The following is a 19594-nucleotide window of genomic DNA, read 5'->3' as shown; positions in this document are numbered from 1 at the left end:
CCACTTTTTCATCCAATGAAATTATCGTCTATTTATCCAACTAATTATCTAACATAATTTATCGTGTGATTTAGGGAAAGTGAGAAAGAAGAGAGAGAGAGAGAGAAAGAGAGAGAGAGAGAGAGAGAGAGAAAGAGAGAGAGAGAGAGAGAGAGAGAGAGAGAGAGAGAGAGAGAGAGAAAGAAGGAGATATAAATACACATATACATACACATATATATATATGTATATGTATATATATATATATTAATTCATGCGATAAATTAATCAAGCGTATCGCGGCCAAGAGAGTTCGTTGTTCGGTTCGGTCGATTTGTCGTACGAGAAAATATATATATGTATATATCTTTAGAACATTCCATATCGAGAACGCTTTAAGTGTTATTAAAACACATAAATTATAATTTTTCCAAAGCAACAAAGTTCGATCTCGTAATAATTTACAATTCGTTAGAAAAAGAAATAAAGAGATTATATTGTTCAAGATTCGCAAGAAATTTGTAGCCAGATTTTATCGCCTATTGGGAAATCTCAACGTCGTCGTTCGTTTTTGGTCGACACGAAAAATTACGCTTGGTCCATTGTAAATTATGTAAGGATTATGAGCGAACGTAATTTCATTTTACACTACGTCGATCTGATCGTCAATAGTTTGTTTTTCTTTTTTTATTCGTGTTTTTGTTCTTTCTTTCTTTTTTTTTCTTTTTTTTTTCTTTTTTTTTTTCTTTTTTTTTTTCGTAAGAAAGCTATTACGAAAGTTTTGCGTCGGCGTTTGATCTACATCGACGTGTTATATTACGTTCGTTTAAATTGTTTTCTCGAAAGGAATAATTTTTCTTCCGTATCTTTTCTTCTTTTTGTTTTTTTTTTTTTTTCTTTTTTCTTTTCGTCAATTATAAATTAGCTTAAAATATCTTTCGTAAACATATCATCTAACGAAAGATCTAAATAAGATTTTAAGATCTAAAAAGAAAGATCGTTAATATATATATATATATATATATATATATATATAAATCTTAAAATCTCTTTTAGATGAAATGTTTAGAAGAACGTAATGTAGGTCAGAAGATCATTACAATTAAATGAACGTCCGTTTATCCTCTATAATTATAAACACGAGCTCTCGTTTTATTTTCAATCCTTTTGTGTTTGGATTCGGTGAATAATTCGCGAGATCGACTTTACAATAATTCCGATTAGCTTTTCGATCGAGTATCACGTGAATGCCGACGTGAACCAGCCGAACGCGACGTATATTATCTCTGTCGCGTCTATCGCGACGAAGAAAGAGGAAGAAAACCATTATCGAGTGAAAATATTAGAAAACGCTTTCCTTTGCGGTCGTAATACGTTCAGAGCGTGCGATCGGTGGCCGGTTTGCTATCGATCCTCGTCATGCACGTGATATCGAGTTGCGATCCATCGATCGATCGATTTATCGATCGACGAATCGAAATATGTGGCTCTTTTTTTCTTCATTTCTTTTTTTTTCTTTTTTCTTTTTTTTTTTTTTCTTAGATATCCCATGTAAGAAATACCAATTTTCGTTGAGAAAGTGAATTCTAAAAAAATTTCAACGAGTTATGTATCGTTAAATAACAAAAAAAAATAATGTATATATATATATATGTATATATAAAATAAAAAATAAAAGCGTACGAGCAAATAACACTTTAATAAATTATAAAATTAAAGAAAAATAGAGAGAGAGAGAGAAGAAGGGAAAAGAATATGAAAAATATCTCTAATGATTATCTAACTTCGATCACTTAAGTATTTGTCTTTATATTTGATCGATATAGCATTTCCAAATGGGCATTTAGCGCGTTAACCATCGGTATTTACTCTTACACTTTATATGATCGATCGATCGTTCGCAAAGGAATCCGTATAATTGCTAATTCAGGCATAGGCATGCATTTCAATCAGATCGACAAACGAAAGAAAAGGATTGAACCAAAATGTTAAACTCGATTTATTCGGATAAAACGGCTTTAGCCACGAATTAGATTAGATTCCTTCTTTTTAAAGTAAACTAGCGCACGTCTATGTCCGTGTTATTCTACATGATCTACATGAGAAATATTTTCCCACCTTCTCTCTTATCCATGTATTTAAATGCTCACGAAAATATTTCAACTATGACGATTAGGAATGTTGAACAGACGAAGTGTACAGGGTATGACAAAAGTTCTTACTCGTGATATTTGAAAATTAATTATCTAAATTTTTTCGTGACTTTTGAACTAATCCATTCAAATCGTAAGATCATAAAACTTAAGGACTTTTAATACAATTAGAAACTTTTGATCCATTCTGATAGATACATTCTAATTTTCTTTCTTTCCCTTTCTTTCTCTCTTTGGACTATTTCAATTCGATAGTTAAAGTAGTTTTAGTTCAGATATCATCGTCATCTCATCAGGACGGTCCATTTTGCTACGATAAAAAATGAACTTTGCTTTCGAAAGCGAAATGAATGAGGACGATTCACGATAACTTGTAGGTTTCTACGCAAAACCAGTCTTTTACTCGATGGGTATAAACCGCGACTCCGGGTACAGCGCTTTCACCTTTTTCAAACTCAAAATTAGCTCGATGAATATAATATGTATTTTCTATAAATGAAATGTGTCGTTTCCGTAAAATTTTACGGATGTTAAATCGTTCGATTTTTATTAATATACCTTATTAAATTTAGTAATAAATCGACGATACAAGTAATATCTCGTCATATAATTTTTTTTCCTTTCATTCTTTCCTTTTTTCTTTTTTTTCTTGTTTTTTTCTCACACACACACACACACACACACACACATCACACAACGGTGCGTACATTTTATTTTTGTATTTACGAGGAACGCAATAATGGATCGAGGAACGTTAATTTCGGATGGTCGCAAAAAAAAAAGTTCAAATACGGAGAAGGAAATACGGATGGGGAAAAAAAAAAGAAAAGGAAAAAAAAAGTAAGAAAAAAAAAACAGATAAGTCATTAACGGGACACATTCCCTTTGATTCGCCATATGATTTATGCGAATAAATCGAAAGACGTATCGTCCTGGATACGTCGTTAGATGGGAATTCGTTATAAACGAAGTATAAAACAATGAGAGAAACGTATTAAGGTCAACCTCGAGACAATTACTTCTTTATTTTTATTTATCTGTAATTTTGATGATAAACTTGAATGAGGATTTTAAAGGGGGCGGGGTAAGAGGAGTAAGAGAAAAAATGCAAAAAGAAAAGCTAAAAGACAGACAAGTAGATAATAAATTTTCTCTTTGCGTGATTTATTATATTAAATTAATTCGAATCTATTGATATTACTATTATTATTATTATTATTATTATTCTTTTTTTGTTTGTATTTTTATTTATTTATTTTTTATTTTTATTATTATTATTATTATTATTATTATTATTGTTATTATTGTTATGAGCGAAGGAAACGAAAATTGCATTGAGTTCTTACAAATCGAGGGCATACGCTCCTTTCTAACAGACTCTTATAAGCAACATGCGTTTGCTGTTACTGTTGCTGTTTCTGTTGGATGGTTATCGTCGAATCTTGCGTCAGAGATAAATAGCAATTACGTTGGTATCTCGTGTCAGGTTTCACATCTCACAATATGATTTGTATGAACGCATCGTTTTAAGTAAAGTTCATTCCTATTTAATGTTGTTCAACGAAATCGGAGATATTAATTTTTTCGAAAAATTTGAACATTTTTCTAATTTCCCGTCAACTTTTGGACTCTCTCTCTTTCTCTCTCTCTATCTCTCTATCTCTATCATACACACAAACCAATACGAAAATATCTACTAGATATATATAGAATTATATAATAATTATATATAATTATATTATACTATATAAACGAGTAATAGTAATATAAATAAAACACATGGGATATATACATACATATATACATACGTACATACACACACACATATATATATATATATACGTATACATACATACGTATGCGTATAATAAGATTTGTAGCCGATCAAAGTAAGCGGATCGACGTGACATGTGCCGTGTGCGGCGGCACATGCGAGGTCGTGCCTCGAAGAAATCGATGTAAAAAGCGAAGGGAGAAGGCGAACTCGAGGACGAAAGGGAAGTAGACACACACGAAGTCGTTTTGCGCGTTGCACCCGCGCGTGCACTTTCACCAATCGGGCACCTCACCGATATTCGTACATACGTTCTCTCTGTATCATTTCTATTTGCCGTGTATCGCTCTCTCTCTCTCTCTCTCTTTCTCTTTCTCTTTCTCTTTCTCTCTCTTTCTCTCTGTCTCTAACTCTCTCTCTTTCTCTTTCTCTTTACGAGGGCAAAGTACTGTTAACCGGTCGTTTAGAAGCTTTCGTACATATAATCGAATAATGCTGTTGTATAAGTAATGAAATTTTCAATGATTCTAATCTCTTCACGAAACATGACTTTTAATACTGTTGCCTCTTTGGATATACCGTTTTAAGAATACCGTACTGACTTTGGAAAAAAAGAAAAAAAAAAAAAAGAAAAGAATAGAAATAGAAATAGAAAAAGGATAAATGATCGAGCGTGTCACGTAAGTCTTACGATATTATTTATCAAAGAACGAGGATGAATAAAGCATCGAATTCTTTTAGCATGTTGTATTACATATGTGTATATATGTATATCTATTTATATGTCCTTAACAAATGTCAAGTAAAAAAAGGGAAATGAACCGCAACACACACCTTACGTTTTGCGGTAATATCGTTTTATGTATCATTCTCGTATTACGTTCATGAATGCTACTGTATGTGTGTATGTGTGTGTGTGTGTGTGTGTGTGTGTATGCGCGCGCATTTGTGTATACATCCGCGCATATATAACGATTCTGAAGGTGATCTTTTTTATTTTCTTCTTGATTATAATCATTCCACATGTGGCAAATTTATAGAATTAACGATTATATATATCAAAGGTAGGTTAGAGATAAATGATAAAAAAAATTATAGAGAACGTGGATATATAAAAAGAAAAAAAAATAATAAGTACGTTTAAGTATAACATTTCATTTCTGTTAGTTATTATTTCAATGAAACATTTTCATCGAACACGTTCTTTATATCGTATCTTTTTAACGCGATAAGAAATTATTTACCTACTATTATAAATTCTCTATAAAAAGATGCGTGGGTTGACTGTTTGAACGTGTCGGTATTATATGTACATCGTTCACTTTTCCATATCTCTCTCTCTCTCTCGACCTACTCTTTTTGCATGCATATATATATATATATATATATATTTATATGTATGTATTATTTTATATGTATATATTATTTTATAATCGTTATATATATATATATATGTATATATATATACACATTATAATCATTAATGTCCACATTGATTTTGTCCAAAGTGATTTAAATATCCCGCTTATTGTTAAATATATTAAATATCACGTGAGAAAGAGATTCGTGATAACGGGATGGTCCTTCTAAAAATCGACGAGTGGAAGAAAAAAATTCGAATTTGGTATAATCCGTTTTCAGGATCGTTCTTATAATATACGTAACGTTTGACGCATACACGCGTATATATATATATATGACGCCTATATAGGAGACCGGATTGTCCGGAGGACAGGTTGCGATTATGTAAGAACCGCTTTTACGGCTCCTTGCGCTCTCCGGCAAGAGAACGAAAGTACTTGTGCGAACGTGATCTACGTGTTGGAGAAAGGGACGATTCACGGAATCGAGTACGATATATCGAGAGTCAATGTATATATCTCCGCCAACACCGATCACCATCATCATCATCATCATCATCATCATCATCATCATCATCATCATCATCATCATCATCACCATACTCTTCTCTTTTCTCGATCGTGTTCTTCTCTCTCTTCCTCCTCCTTTTCCTTTTCCTTTTTCTTTACCTTCTTCTTCACTTCTTCTTCTTCTTCTTCTTCTTCTTCTTCTTCTTCTTCTTCTTCTTTTTCTTGTGTCCTTCATATCTTTATAATTTATATAAGTCAGCCAATAAGAACGGGAAACGTCGATTTTTAATTCGATCGATCGGCTTGCTTTTATCGTCCCTTGATTATTATATGGCAATAAACAATCGCACATAGTATAATTTAAAGGGAGAATAAAAAGTATGAAAAACTTCCGAAGTTGTTTACTGTTTTAAGGATAAAAACTGTCATTGTCGTTTTGTGATCCAGTAAAGTCCAAAGAATTATGCCATTACACAAAGCGAAATTATATTATATAGGTGATACGAAATCGAATTATCGCGCGCGACAGAGAGAGAGAGAGAGAGAGAGAGAGAGAGAGAGAGAGAGTTAGAGAAAGACAAAAAGAGAAAGAAAAAAAGAGAGAGAGAGAGAGAGAGAGAGAGAGATATCATTCGTGGGCGGCTTTTGTCGATTCGTAATGATCGATCGAAGTTGCTGTTTTTAAATGGGTCGCGTGGCTCGTATTATCTTTTTCTTATTTCTTATTTCTTATTTCTCTTTCTCTTTCTTTTTCATTTTAGTTTCATTCGTCGTATCGTAATCTTAATGTTAGTAAGACTTTAAACCAATGGATGAAGAAATTCGGAGATGAAAAGATCGAGACACGATGCTTCTGGCGATCGTCGATCTACAGAGTCCCTCGGCAAGGTAACGTTGAAATAGGGAGAACGTGTAATATGCATACACACACACACACACATACACACAACACATGTATATATATATATATATATAGTGTATACTTTGCAAAGGCTTCGAATCCGTCAGTCGATTACGATAGCCTTCGTCGATGTTGTATATACACTAATGTCGCCTTTCTCATTCGTTCTTCTTAAAGCTTGCTTTAAAAAGGATAAAAGCTGCCGCCGCATTCATACAATGACATCGAGTTCATTCTAGTTCATTAGAACGAGGTTGAATGAGATATTGAAATCAATTAATCTCATTGAGATATAATTATTATATTTATACTCCAGATTAAAAATATTGTAACTTTCTGAAATATCGCACGATCAATTTCGTATTAATTATTTAACGAAGATCATGGAAAATTATTTATATTGTTGAATTAAATAACGAACATTTTTCATTTTTATACCGAGCTTAGAAATTTCTACATTTAATCGAATTTCTAATTTTAATCTACTAACTCACACACACTCTCTCTCTCTCTCTCTCTCTCTCTCTCTCTCTCTATCTCCTTTTAGAGATAGGACGATCGTTTAGTATCTAAGAAAAAAAAATTAGTTAAATTGTGCTAATTATTTACTTTATATTTTACATTCGACATTAACAAGATTCATGGGACATGTTATATAACATACTCTCGTCTAATGTATTTTTCTTTTCCCTTTTCCTTTTTTCTTTTTTCTTTTTTCTTTTTTGTTTTTCTTTTTCTGCGACCTTTACCACATTGCTATATCAGATATTGACTTTTGACGCATCAAATGTCACAGCTTCTACATTTTTTTATGTCTTTTCTTATATCTCTAACTATCTGTTTATTTATCTGTCTGTCTTTATCTCTCTCTTTCTCTGTCTATCTATTTTCTCTATCTATATTTTTCTATCTCTTTTAATACCTTTTAATAAGAAATCCAATTTGTGATTACGCATTGGTAGAATTAGATTGTAGGAGACTTATTATCGATAAATTTTACGTGATTGCACGTCGTTACGACCATGTCGATAAATTTTAAAGGTCGCACGAGAAAGTGGACGATGAAGGGGAAAACAAAAAAAAAAAAAAATAAAAAAGAACAAAAAATAAAATAAAGTAAAAAAACAAAAAGAGAAAAGAAAAAAGGAAAGAAGAAAAATTACTAAATCTAGTTACTCGCCATGTTATTTTAAATGATACTTCGACTTTCCGTAATTCGTATCGCGTACGTATACATACGTATAACTGCCCATATCTTATAAGCTTTTTACGTTTCGATTCAAATATTACGAAGTAGGAAAACGTTGGCTTGCTCTTTCTTGCAATAAATTGGAAACTAATTTATTGATTTAATGATTTAACGAATTTCTTTCAATTTACGTCGATTTGAACGTATCCAATTTCGCATACAATTTTCTACCCAAATGTAAACGAATGATAGAAATTAAAAGTGTAATAATAAAAGAAAGAAGAGAGAGGGGGGGGAGGAAGGGGAAAGGAAAAAAATAAACGTTCGTAAGAAAATGAAATTAAAAAAAGAAAAAGAAAGAAGAGAGTTAAGCTTTTCGAAAGAAAGATTGTTCTTTTTTTTTCTTCTTTTCTTTTCTAATTTCTTTGTTATTTTATACTTTTCTTCTGGTGTTTCTTTTTTGTCTTTTTTTTTCTTCTTTCCTTTTTTTTTATTTTTTCCTTTTTTCGTTAGGTCGTTAAAGCGTTGACTATCAAATTAATTTCGTTCAGTACAACATATATTTCTCTAATAACGTTCGTAACATTTTTTTTTCCTTTTTTTTTATTCCTTTTTTTTTTTTTTTTTGTTTTCTTTTCTTTCTTTCTTTTCGTATACTTTTCACACTTTCGTCTTTATATAACTTTTTATATATTTAGAAAAGATATAAAAGAATTTATTGTCATAATTCTACTTTAGAAAGTATACCCTCGAACTATTAAAACTAGAACAATGTATCCGGGCTCGTTCGAAAAAAAAAAAAATCGACGAATATTAAATCTCTTTTACGATATAATAATTAACGCGACAATTATTATAAATTAAAAATTATAAATATATTATTATAATAATAATCATCAGAGTGATAACAATTATTTTATATTAAAATCAAATAAATAAAAAATTCAATAATAATAATAATAATAGTAATGATATAATTAATAAAAATAAATACAAAATTGACAGACTTGATAAAGATAAGTGATTTTTAGATCCTGTTATACAAATTAAATGTTACAAAAGGGAATCTTCAAAGGGGTTAAGAAAGAATAGCATCAAAACAAAAGCAAAAAAAAAAAAAAAAAGAGAAAAACACGTTTGAAAGATAAAAAGATGGAAATTCCAAAATTGTTTAATTCGATCATTGATGGATGATCTATACTCGTACAGATTCAATGTACGAGTATTAACGAAGAATTGAAGTCAATAAAATGAACGAGAAGATTGAAAGAAAGAAAGAAAGAAAGGACAGACAAACAGACAGACAGACAGACAGACTTAGATCTATCCTGTTTAGATCGATGGGGCGCGGTATGAAAAGTTAATGTCATTGACATTTGGTGCGTGCCAAGTTACAACAGCAACGACGAGTTCGATACACGCGTGGCGCGCGCGTTAAACGTTTCATAATCGAAGGCACAGACCGCTGAGACCTACCATACAGTTATAGGCCATTTACATAACGAAAGGTACGGCTATCTCTTCCAGTCGATCGTTCCAGCCTTTCTTTCTATCTCTTTTGCTTCCTTGCTTTCTTTCTTTCTTTCTTTCTTTCTTTCTTATTCTTCCTTGCTCTTTTTCTTTCTTGCTTTCTTTCATGCACGATCGAGGCAAAGATGCAAGAGAGGAACTGGAAATAAATTATTGCGAGGCGTTCATTCTCCCTCTTCTCCTTCTTATTTCATCTCAACCGAATGAGTGAGTGAGTGAGTGAGTCTTTGGTTCGAGTCGAACATGATTTTGACAAATAAGGGCGAACTTGAATTATGACGTCCTTTTCAGTCACACTGTATCTCTTAAGTACGTCTCTTTAAGTGTAGGTATATATATTTATGTAAGTAAGTATATGTATCTGTGTCTGTCTGTCTGTCTATCTGTCTGTCTGTCTGTCTGTCTGTCTGTCTGTCTGTCTGTCTCTCTCTGTGTGTGTATGTATGTATGTCTTCTTTTTTCATATAGGTACAAAAAATAATTCTCATTGATTTTGTGTTGATCGATATTGCATTTTTTTATATTACGTATTATTCATTTAACGAGACTTGTTTCGTTTTTATTTTCTTACCATTTTTCTTGTTTTTTCTTTTTTTTTTCTTTAATTTTATAATAATAAAAGAAGGATGTAAATATGGACGTTTCGTTAAAATATGTTCTTTTCGGTCATTTTAAGTAAATTTTTTTTTTTTTTTTTAACCATATATACGTATTACATTTATATATCTGTTTCTCTCTTTTTCGTGCAGGTATCGATCCTTTTTTTTTTTTTTTATTACATATTATTCATTTAATGAGATTTGAAAATTTTGAAACAGTACCGATAAGGAAGAAAAAAGTGATACGAATGTCTCGTGGAAATCGACTTGATTATATTACCTGTGCCGAACTATAAAATACTATATATATGTATATATGTATATATATATATATATATATATATATATATATATATATATGTATGTATGTACCGTTACGTTACGTCTCAGAAGATAACGATTTTATTCCCACGACATCGAATGGCAGTGACCACGCAGGCGTATGCGTGGAAAGGTAACACGGCCTCCTTAAAATCGAGTCCTCTCTTACATAATAGTAATTAAACGCTTATTATTTAATTCTCGTGTTACGAGATATCGAGAAGTCAATAAGATATTCTCGTAAAATCGAAACGTTACGTTTACCGAGCTTGTTACACGTTTTATGAATATATATCTATACCTATTTAAATCGGCCCACATACGTATTATTTATATATATATATATGTGTGTGTGTGTGTGTGTGTGTGTACTTATCTCATTTACACATAGGATTAGAAAAGTCTTGATAAAAAGAATAGATATAAAGAAAGATGGCGTACCTGTTCGTAAAAGATATAAAACACGAAGTCAGAATATTTTGCAACCTGGCGACGTGGATAAATATATTTATATGTGTGTGTATGCGTGTGTGTGTGTGTGTGTGTTTGTGCGTGTATGCGCGCACATACTCGTCTTGGATCGTGACGTTCGATCGAGGAATCACGATCGATATATTGCATCCTCGTCGATCCTCGATCCTCTTCTTCACGATCTTCTCTTATGCTCGAACACTTGTTCTCTTTTTTTCTTCTTCTTCTTCTTCTTCTTTTCTTTTTCTCTTTTTTCGTGTTTTCGTTTTGTTTCTTTTCTTTTTTTTTTTTTTTTCCTTTTCGAACTCCCGCACGAAGTACATTGTTATAAGCCCAAGCATATACTTTCCTGTCACGGCGAGATCCTATTATTTATACATCGACCACGAAACCACCCATTCACCCCGTTCGTTACACGCAGAATATCGCATACTGTGTTGTGGTTTTGTATGATTCACGAAGCTGCGGTTGCAGCTTTATAACAGGACAAGGTAGATATCTTGGAGTTGTATTTGGAACATTAATTTTTTCTTTTTTCTTTTTCTTTTTTTTTTCTTTTTTTCTTTTTTTTCTTTTTTTTTTTTTAGTTTGTTTTGGAAGACCACGACGCATTTAAACCAAACCAAATTACTAACTACGTTTATATTTAATACTAAATATTAACTACGACGTACAATTTTATTCACTTGTAATTTTTAATTTTTTTTCTTTTCTTCTTTCTTTTTTTTTTTTTTTTTTATTTTTTTTTTCTTTTTTTCTTAATCAGTGATTAACGTGAAATCAACAACGGACTATCGATAATTCGATAATTATTATCATTTTTTTTACACAAAGCGTTATTTATTTTCTTCAAAGAGACCACGTGTTCGAATCCAATCAATCGCTACAACTTATATATATATATATATATATATATATATATATATATATATATTACGATCATATATTAATTCTTAATTAGGAATGTTTTTTTTCTTTCTTTTTTTTTTCTCTTTTTTTTATTTATTTATTTATTTTTTTTTTTCTTTTTTATCAGATAATTACCAAATCAATAAACGATCAATAATAATCCTTTAATCGAATTAATCACGGAAAGCGAAGAATTAGATACGTTTAGACAATGCTATATTGGATTTCCAATGATATCTACCGCCGGTGGGATAATAAACGTCGAACTTTTACTTCCTGCACCGTGCACGAAAATTTATGGACGTCGCAATAATACAATACGGTCATGAATGTACTATATCTATTACACATACTTAAAGTTACCTCTATACGTGTATACTTTCTCGTTTGAATCGCAAAGGAACGAAGTAATGCACATTCGCATTGCATTTTGTAGTAGGTGTTCGTTCGTTCGTTCGTTTGTCGGGAGATAGTAGTAATACATATACGATGGAGAGGTCAGTTTCTATGCACCTTCTACATTCGTATAAATCGTTAATTCCAATAACGAATATAAATACTTTATTTATCAGACTTCATTTATAATACCACAAATATTTATTACCTTTTTCTTCTCTTTTTCATATTTATTTTATATAATCTTATTTCACAGTTTTATCATCCTTATAAAGATCTCAACGAACTTATGAAGTTTTCATCATTTCAGAAGTCAATTTATTTTCTATCAATCTTTGATATCTTCTATTTCTCTCTTTTTCTCTTTATGTCTCTCTCTCTCTCTCTCTCTCTCTCTCTCTCTCTCTCTTCGATCGTTACGTCAGTTCATCGTCTTAATAAGAATTTCTAAGACGTTCTACGCGAACGATCGCACGAAACTTCCGCATCTTTCTAACGAGGAAGGTGAGGGAGAAGAAAGAGCAATATATAAAATCTCTCTAAGAGAATTTTAAAAATCAAATTTCACATATAAAATTAAATATATTATGTGTTTATAGATTTAACGTCTTGCCATATGAATGTATACGTTGACAATAATATGATAATGTTTTTAAATTAAGAGACAAACGGTAAGATGTATAACTAAGGAAAAAAAGAAAAGAAAAAAAAAAAAAAAAAAAAAAGAAAAAAGGGAAATTTATTAATATCATGCAACAACGAGCTCCGTAAATGGATTTCGATATAAAATATTGTTCTACATAAAGCACGTTCTACTTGCGTGTAATACGAGAATTATCGAAGATATAGACACCTCGTGCTCCTATGAAATTCCTTCGTTGTCTTTCAAGGATAATCGTATGTTGTAGAAATGATTAAGATATAACTATATCGATCAAGAGATAGAGAGAGATAGAGAGAGAGAAAGAGAAAGAGAGAGAGAGAGAGAGAGAGAGAGAGAGAGAGAGAGAGAGAAATGACAAAAGTGAGCGGTCTTTTCTGTCCTTCGTACAGAGTCGGCATGTCTCTCATTATATATATATATATATATATATATATATATATATATATATATATATATTTCTTTTTTTTTTTTTTTTTTCTTACTATATATATATAGAATAGAAAATAAATCTTTAAAAGGTGCTATTTAAATTTTCATTATAGGCCAAGATAAAGTAGTTGTAAAAAGTAAACTTTACGTTTTTCTTCATAATTCCGACCAATGGTAATTTAAGAGAAATTCTTTTTTACGCATCGTTCTAATAAACTAATTCTTCTAATATTTCAAAAGAGATCGAGTCGTTTAGTCGAATTTAGAAAAAAAAAATAAAATTATTCTCGTAAAAAGTTTATGTTCAATTTTGCTTTTTACTCTACCCACACACACACACACACACACACACATGTATGAATGTATATATACATACGTATATGCAATGTATGTATATTAAAATACTCTTTTATCTTCACGGATAGATGATCGGTACTTATGCGAAAATACAAAACAGCCTCGTTACATGCGATCCCTTTCAAATCGTGATAAATACGTGAAGAAAATCTTCTTCATTCGTGAAGAAACATTAATTATTTTCATTAGATAGAAGATAATTCTAAAGATGAAATACATATTGAAAATATACTTGCAGATTTAACGATTAATTGTAACGAGTTTCTTCAAGATTGAAAGAGTGTCATCATCGATTTTCTCTTCTCCTTTCTTTCCCTTTTTTTTTTTTTTTTTTTTTTTCTTTTATCAACGATAGTTAATTAATTCAAAAAAAAAAAAAGGAAAGAGAGAGAGAGAGAGAAAAGTAAATGGAGAAAAGAGAAAAGAGAAAAGAGAAAATAGAAAATAGAAAATGGAAAAAACAAAAGTGTTGAAATTACCTGTTCCTTTGGGAACCGCGAGAGGGTGGTGACAGAGAGTTCCCGGTGACATTGTTAACGTTGACACTGGCATTGCGAGTATTGCGTTGATCCGCGGAGGTCCTGGGCAATCTAGGACTCCCGGCGGTGACGAAGCCCAGAAGGCAAACGGCGATAATTGCCACCTCTCTCATACTCACGAAACCCTCGACCTCGTTGCCGTTTGAGAGAGAAGAGTAGAGATAGGGAGAGAAAGAGAAAGATAGAAAGAGAGAAAGAGAAAGAGGAAGGAAAAGAGAGAGAAAGAGAGAGAGAGAGAGAGAGAGAGAGAGAAAGTTATCGGCACTTTTTCGCTGAGAAACACTATACAAACTCGTCCTCCTTGTCACTCTTTTTAATATATCCAACTGTAGAAGATTCGATCAAAATAAAGAAATAGAAAGATAGAAAGAGACACAGAGAGAGATAGAGATAAAGATAGAGATAGAGATAGAGATAGAGATAGAGATAGAGATAGAAAAGATAGTATCAATTATTTGTCTGTATGCACTTGATTCTTATTGTCAGTCACAAAAATTCACGTCGAGCACTTTTCTCTTCTTCGTATACGATCAAAGAGATCTCGTTCGAGTCACTCGCGACGATCGAGATGGATCAAGAACCGTCGTACGAATCTCCACGGTAGGAGGATCGACAGGTTCGAACGAAACCCGGTGTGTTACCCGGTTTCTCTTCTCTCCCGACCGTTATTGATCCTTTTTTAACCTTGACACGTACGATATTTGCAAAGTTTATAATCTTAAATAATCTGTATTGCCGTTTTTTTTTCTATCCCTTTTCTTTTTTTCCTTTCCTTTCTTTTCTTGTTTTTTCTTCCTTTTTCTTTTTTGTTTCTTTTTTTTTTTTTTTTTGTTTTCTTTTTTCTTTATCGTAAAAATACGACCAAGGGATTAACGAAATTACAATCAAATGTCATGTTCTCCGTCAATCGGAATCGTTCAAATACAATTTCTTTCACCGATATTTTCGATTTGGCGATTTGAAAGGACGGGTGGGGGAAGTAAGAAAAAAAAAAAAATAGAAGAAATCCCCGTAAATTTTATCGATCTTCGAACTCCGGATATAAAGAAAATCGTATATAATACGATTAATAACGAGCGCGTATTCACTTGGATAACGATGGATCGAAAATGGGGGATCGTGATTTTTGAAGAAAAAAAAAAAAAAAAGATGGGTTGGTGGTGGTGGTGGTGGTGGTGGTGTTGGAAGGAGGGAGTGGGCAGCGGTAGGGTTTTGGATTATGACGAGAAACGAGACGACGCGGAATTAAACGAAGGAGGAAAAAAAAAAAGTAAGCAACGATGTCGTTCGATACTCTCGATCCGTCCTGAAAGACGGCGTCTGGCAAAGTGTCGAGCCGGTTGCTTTCCGCGTCTCCCTTAGAGTGTGCGGCCGCGGTGCACGCGGGAGGAGAACGACAAGCCTCCTCCGATCCGGGGCTATCGAACGCTCGGGAGAACACGGTGTGCCGGTAGCCAACGGAAAGAGTTTGCCATAGTGATGGAAAAGTAGGGTTGTTGCTTCGAAATATGTAGCTCGCTAGGAAGAATTCTGTACGTCGTTGTTGATTTTTTTTTTTTTTTTTAATCTTTTTTTGTAATTGTACAGAGTCAGATAGATCCGACTCCTTCTCCTTCTTCTTCTTTTCCTTCTTCTCCACCTCCTTCTTTCTCCCTGTCTCCCTCCTCCTCTTCCTCCTTCTCCTCCTTCTACTCTTCTTTTCTCCTCTTTTCTCTTCTCTCTCTCTCTCTCTCTTATTCTCTTTCTCTCTCTCTCTCTCTCTCTCTTTCTCTTATTACCTCCCTCTTTTCCTTGCTTCCTCACCCCACCCTCTCGATATGGCGTGTCTCTCTTTCACGGAGGTAAGCAAACCGACAGGACCGTGGACACGCGTTCTCAGTCAACTGGAAGACTTACTTTCACGCGAGATCCCGTGCCCGCCAAAGTCTATACCACCTTCTCTGTCGTCTTTCCTCTTCCCCTCTTCTAGTTCTTCAAAAAGTAAGAAAGGGTGGGGTATTCAAAACCGACTGCCCGCGTCGTTAACACGGTCCGATGATTCTTTTGCAATTACGATTTTGACGTTTCTTGTCTTTCTTATCGGATTTGTTATCGGGAAGTAAAAAGAGAGAAAGAGAGAGAGAGAGAGAGTGAGAGAGAGAAAAAGAAAAGTTTGTTTTGTTTTAATTACTTTTTTTTATCGATCAACTCTCTCATGGATTTATATATATTTTACATAATTTAATTTATTTTATTTTCATTTCTTTATTTCTTCTTCAGTTTTTTATTCTTCCTTTTTCTTTTCTTTTTTCAAAGATTATGCAAGACTTTTGTTGTAATACTTTTCTTTTTTATTTTTTTGGTTCGTTTTTCTTTTTTCTTTTTTTTTTTTTTTTTTTTTTTTGCATCAGACCTTTCATCTTATTAGAATGCACGGTGTCAATCTTGTAAATGATATGAACAAAATATTTGACACATTGATTGATTCATATATTAATTTATCAATTATATTTTAAACGTACCTTTTGCAATGAGATAGATAGAGAGAGAGAGAGAGACTAAGATTAGAAATCAATAATAAAAGATCTGACATGAAAGATATGACAATGAATTATGTCGTATTTATTTATTTCTCAAACAAAGACTATTGATCAAGGACTATTTTGTATTTCATTCTTGTGCCTTGATTTTTTACTTTTAATTATGCTAGTTTCCTCATAGAATAATTTCAGGGTAATGAAGTTGTTATTATCAAGTGAACAAGAATGAAGTTTAAATCAAGGGAAACGAGATCTATCGATATGTAATACGTATGATCTATAAAATGTCGATCTATAAAATGTCGTTTTGAGGGACAAAACGTTAGAGGCCATTTTACAAATATTTTCATGTAACACGGAATTATGACATTATCATTGTTTTCTTCTTCCTTTTTTTCCTTTCTTTTCTTTCTTTTTTTTTTTTGATCGCAAGAAGGAAGTGACAATGTTTAAACATTTACTTCGTTCGAATACTTCGTGTAATTTATCGTGCGTTCGAGTCAATCACGATCGATCGTAAGTATATAAGTATCGCGATTCGATCTCGCGTAGAAAGGTTCGCCCGAGTGCTGACCAAAATATTATGTAAATTTCTAGACACTCGATAACAGCGTGATTATAAATGGTGCTCCACGATGCCGTAATATCCGTAGTGGCCAACTGAATGGGATAAAGTGCTTCTACGATATTTACGGAGTCACCTGTCTATCTTGTGAATGTTCACGTACCCGTTACGTGGAACTCTCGAAATTCAAAAGATTTCTCAATCCTTATTTTCTTTTTCTTTTTCTTTTCCTCCTTTTTCTTTTCCTTCTTTTTCTTTTCCTTCTTTTTTTTTTTTTTTATTCTTCAATTTATTCCTCTTCATGGAATAATTTTCCAATACATTGGAAAATTATCTATTAGAGAATAAATAATTTCAATCATCAAACATCGATCATTCGATAAATTTTATTCGTATATTATTATTTTATAAATAATAAAATTTCATATTTTCCTTTTCGATGTATTTATATCTTAATTGTATGTAAGATTGTTAAAAGAAGACGTTGAATTCTTTGAAATTCTTTAATTTGAGAAAATCAACACACTTTCTCTCTAATAGAATTTCTATTTCTTCAAGATATTCCGATATACGTTGTTAAATTTACTATAATATTTATTTTAATTTTATTTTGTTACTACTAATTTTTCAATGGAAAAATACGTAAGAAAATTCTACTTTTGTTCGAGAGTAAAGATATCAAAAATTTTTTTACGAATTTTCATTGAATTCATTTGAAAATCTTTATTTAATAATGACAATATTGTATTCATGTCTTTTTCAATATATTTATATATAACGATTAGATAGTAAATTGTTACAAGATGACGTTGAATCGTTGGAAATTCTTGAATCCGAGGAGATCAACATCCTTTCTAGTCAAGTTTCCACTTCTATAATACATATATTCCAGTCGTTATATTTCCTATAATACTTATTTTCTTTGTTTTTTTTTCTTTTTCTTTTTTTTTTTTTTTTCTTCTTTCTTGTCTTTATTTCTTAATGATAAAATCTCGTAAGAAAATTTGTATTTCTATACGAGGGTAAAGATTTGCAAATTTTTTACGAATCTTCAATGAATTCATTGAAAATTATTTATTTAATAATAACTTATTAAATAAAATTGTATGCTGTCTTTTTCAACATATTAATATATCATAATAATTAGATAGTAAATTGTTACAGGATGACGTTGGACTGTTTGAAATTCTTTGACTTTGAAAAAATCAACACCCTTTCTAGTCAAGTTACCATTTCTATACACGTATTACACTCACCACGATGATTTATATTAAACCACTCCACCCCTTCCATGTCCTCGGGCACGAGACGCGTTATTCATCGTGTATCGAAAGCAAAAATTCTTGAGAGCGAATCGTGGGAGGAGAACGATAGAGGGAATGTTTAGTGAGAGTAAAGCCGAGGTATCTGCTCGCTCGATTAAGTACGGATAAATGACCCTCCGTAGAAGATATGGAAATAACACAAGTTTATTAGACCGAATCGTTAGAGTTCGTAGATGTCAAGAATTATATATATATATATATATATATATATATATATATATATATATATAAAAAGAAAAAAAAAAAAAGGAAGAAGTAGCAGAAGAAAAGAGAAAAGGAATTATATTCATTATATTAATTTTGATAAATAATCAATAATACTCATTTCAAAGAAATTTCAATATGTACTTTTGACATTATTTCGATTAGCGAACAATACTCATTATCATCAACATATTACTTTTTATTAGATATTGAATATACGTATATATATATATATATATATATATATATATATATATATTTAATTGAAATAAAACGATACATGTTTTATATTACATTTCGCTTAAGTTAAAGTGAAAGAAAAAAAAAAAAAAAAAAAAAGAAAAAAAAAAGGAAAGAAAGAAAAAGGAAAAAAAGGAAAAAGGATCGAAGAATGTTCGCAAGTACTTCGAAGGAATGAGCAACGAACGTAAAACTCTCGTGGAAAAGGTGAGGGGGTAGAAAAGAATGGATTTACGGTGAGTTACGTAAGTCCTTTGGCCGTTTGCAACTCTTTACTCGTATCTCGGCGTTATAAAAGGAGAACAAACTGTATTTTAAAAAAGTAGCCTGCAGGCGAGGCTCGTTCCTTCCTTCGTTTTTTCCTCCTTCACCTCCTTCTCCACCTCCATCTCCTTCTCCTCCTTTTCCTTCTCCTTTTTCATCATTGATTCCTTAGACTTCGATTTCTTCCTTCCTTTCTTACGTTCCTTCCCTCCTTGCTTCTGGATTTATCGGACTGAGGCCGAATCGCGAACCGCGACTCTCGGAGAACGGTCTATTGCCTTGAAACAACAACGTCGAGCGAAATATTCTTAGTTGCTATCTCCAGGATAACGATCTTCTGTTCTTCTAGAGAATACGTTGGGCAATTCGGATCGATCGACCGATCCTATCGATCT

The 19594-nt window shown here is 32.0% G+C and overlaps 2 protein-coding genes across 4 annotated transcripts in view; one reads left to right on the top strand and one right to left on the bottom strand.

The window, feature by feature from the left end:
* The window catches only part of LOC118443465 (uncharacterized), a 38754-nt gene extending 23031 nt beyond the window's left edge, over window positions 1-15723 (bottom strand). Inside the window, exon 1 of the mRNA XM_035870506.2 lies at window positions 14023-15723. Within this exon, the coding sequence (XP_035726399.1) occupies window positions 14023-14195 (173 nt within the window). The 5' untranslated portion in view covers window positions 14196-15723. The remainder of the gene's footprint in view (window positions 1-14022) is intronic.
* Window positions 1-19594, top strand: part of LOC118443476 (uncharacterized) — a 55716-nt gene that overhangs the window by 23787 nt on the left and 12335 nt on the right. The window lies entirely within an intron of this gene.

This window comes from Vespa mandarinia, chromosome 2, assembly GCF_050613455.1.
Source record: "Vespa mandarinia isolate Hongniang chromosome 2, ASM5061345v1, whole genome shotgun sequence".
Lineage (NCBI taxonomy): Eukaryota > Metazoa > Arthropoda > Insecta > Hymenoptera > Vespidae > Vespa > Vespa mandarinia.
This window is presented reverse-complemented; position numbering and strand designations above follow the sequence as displayed.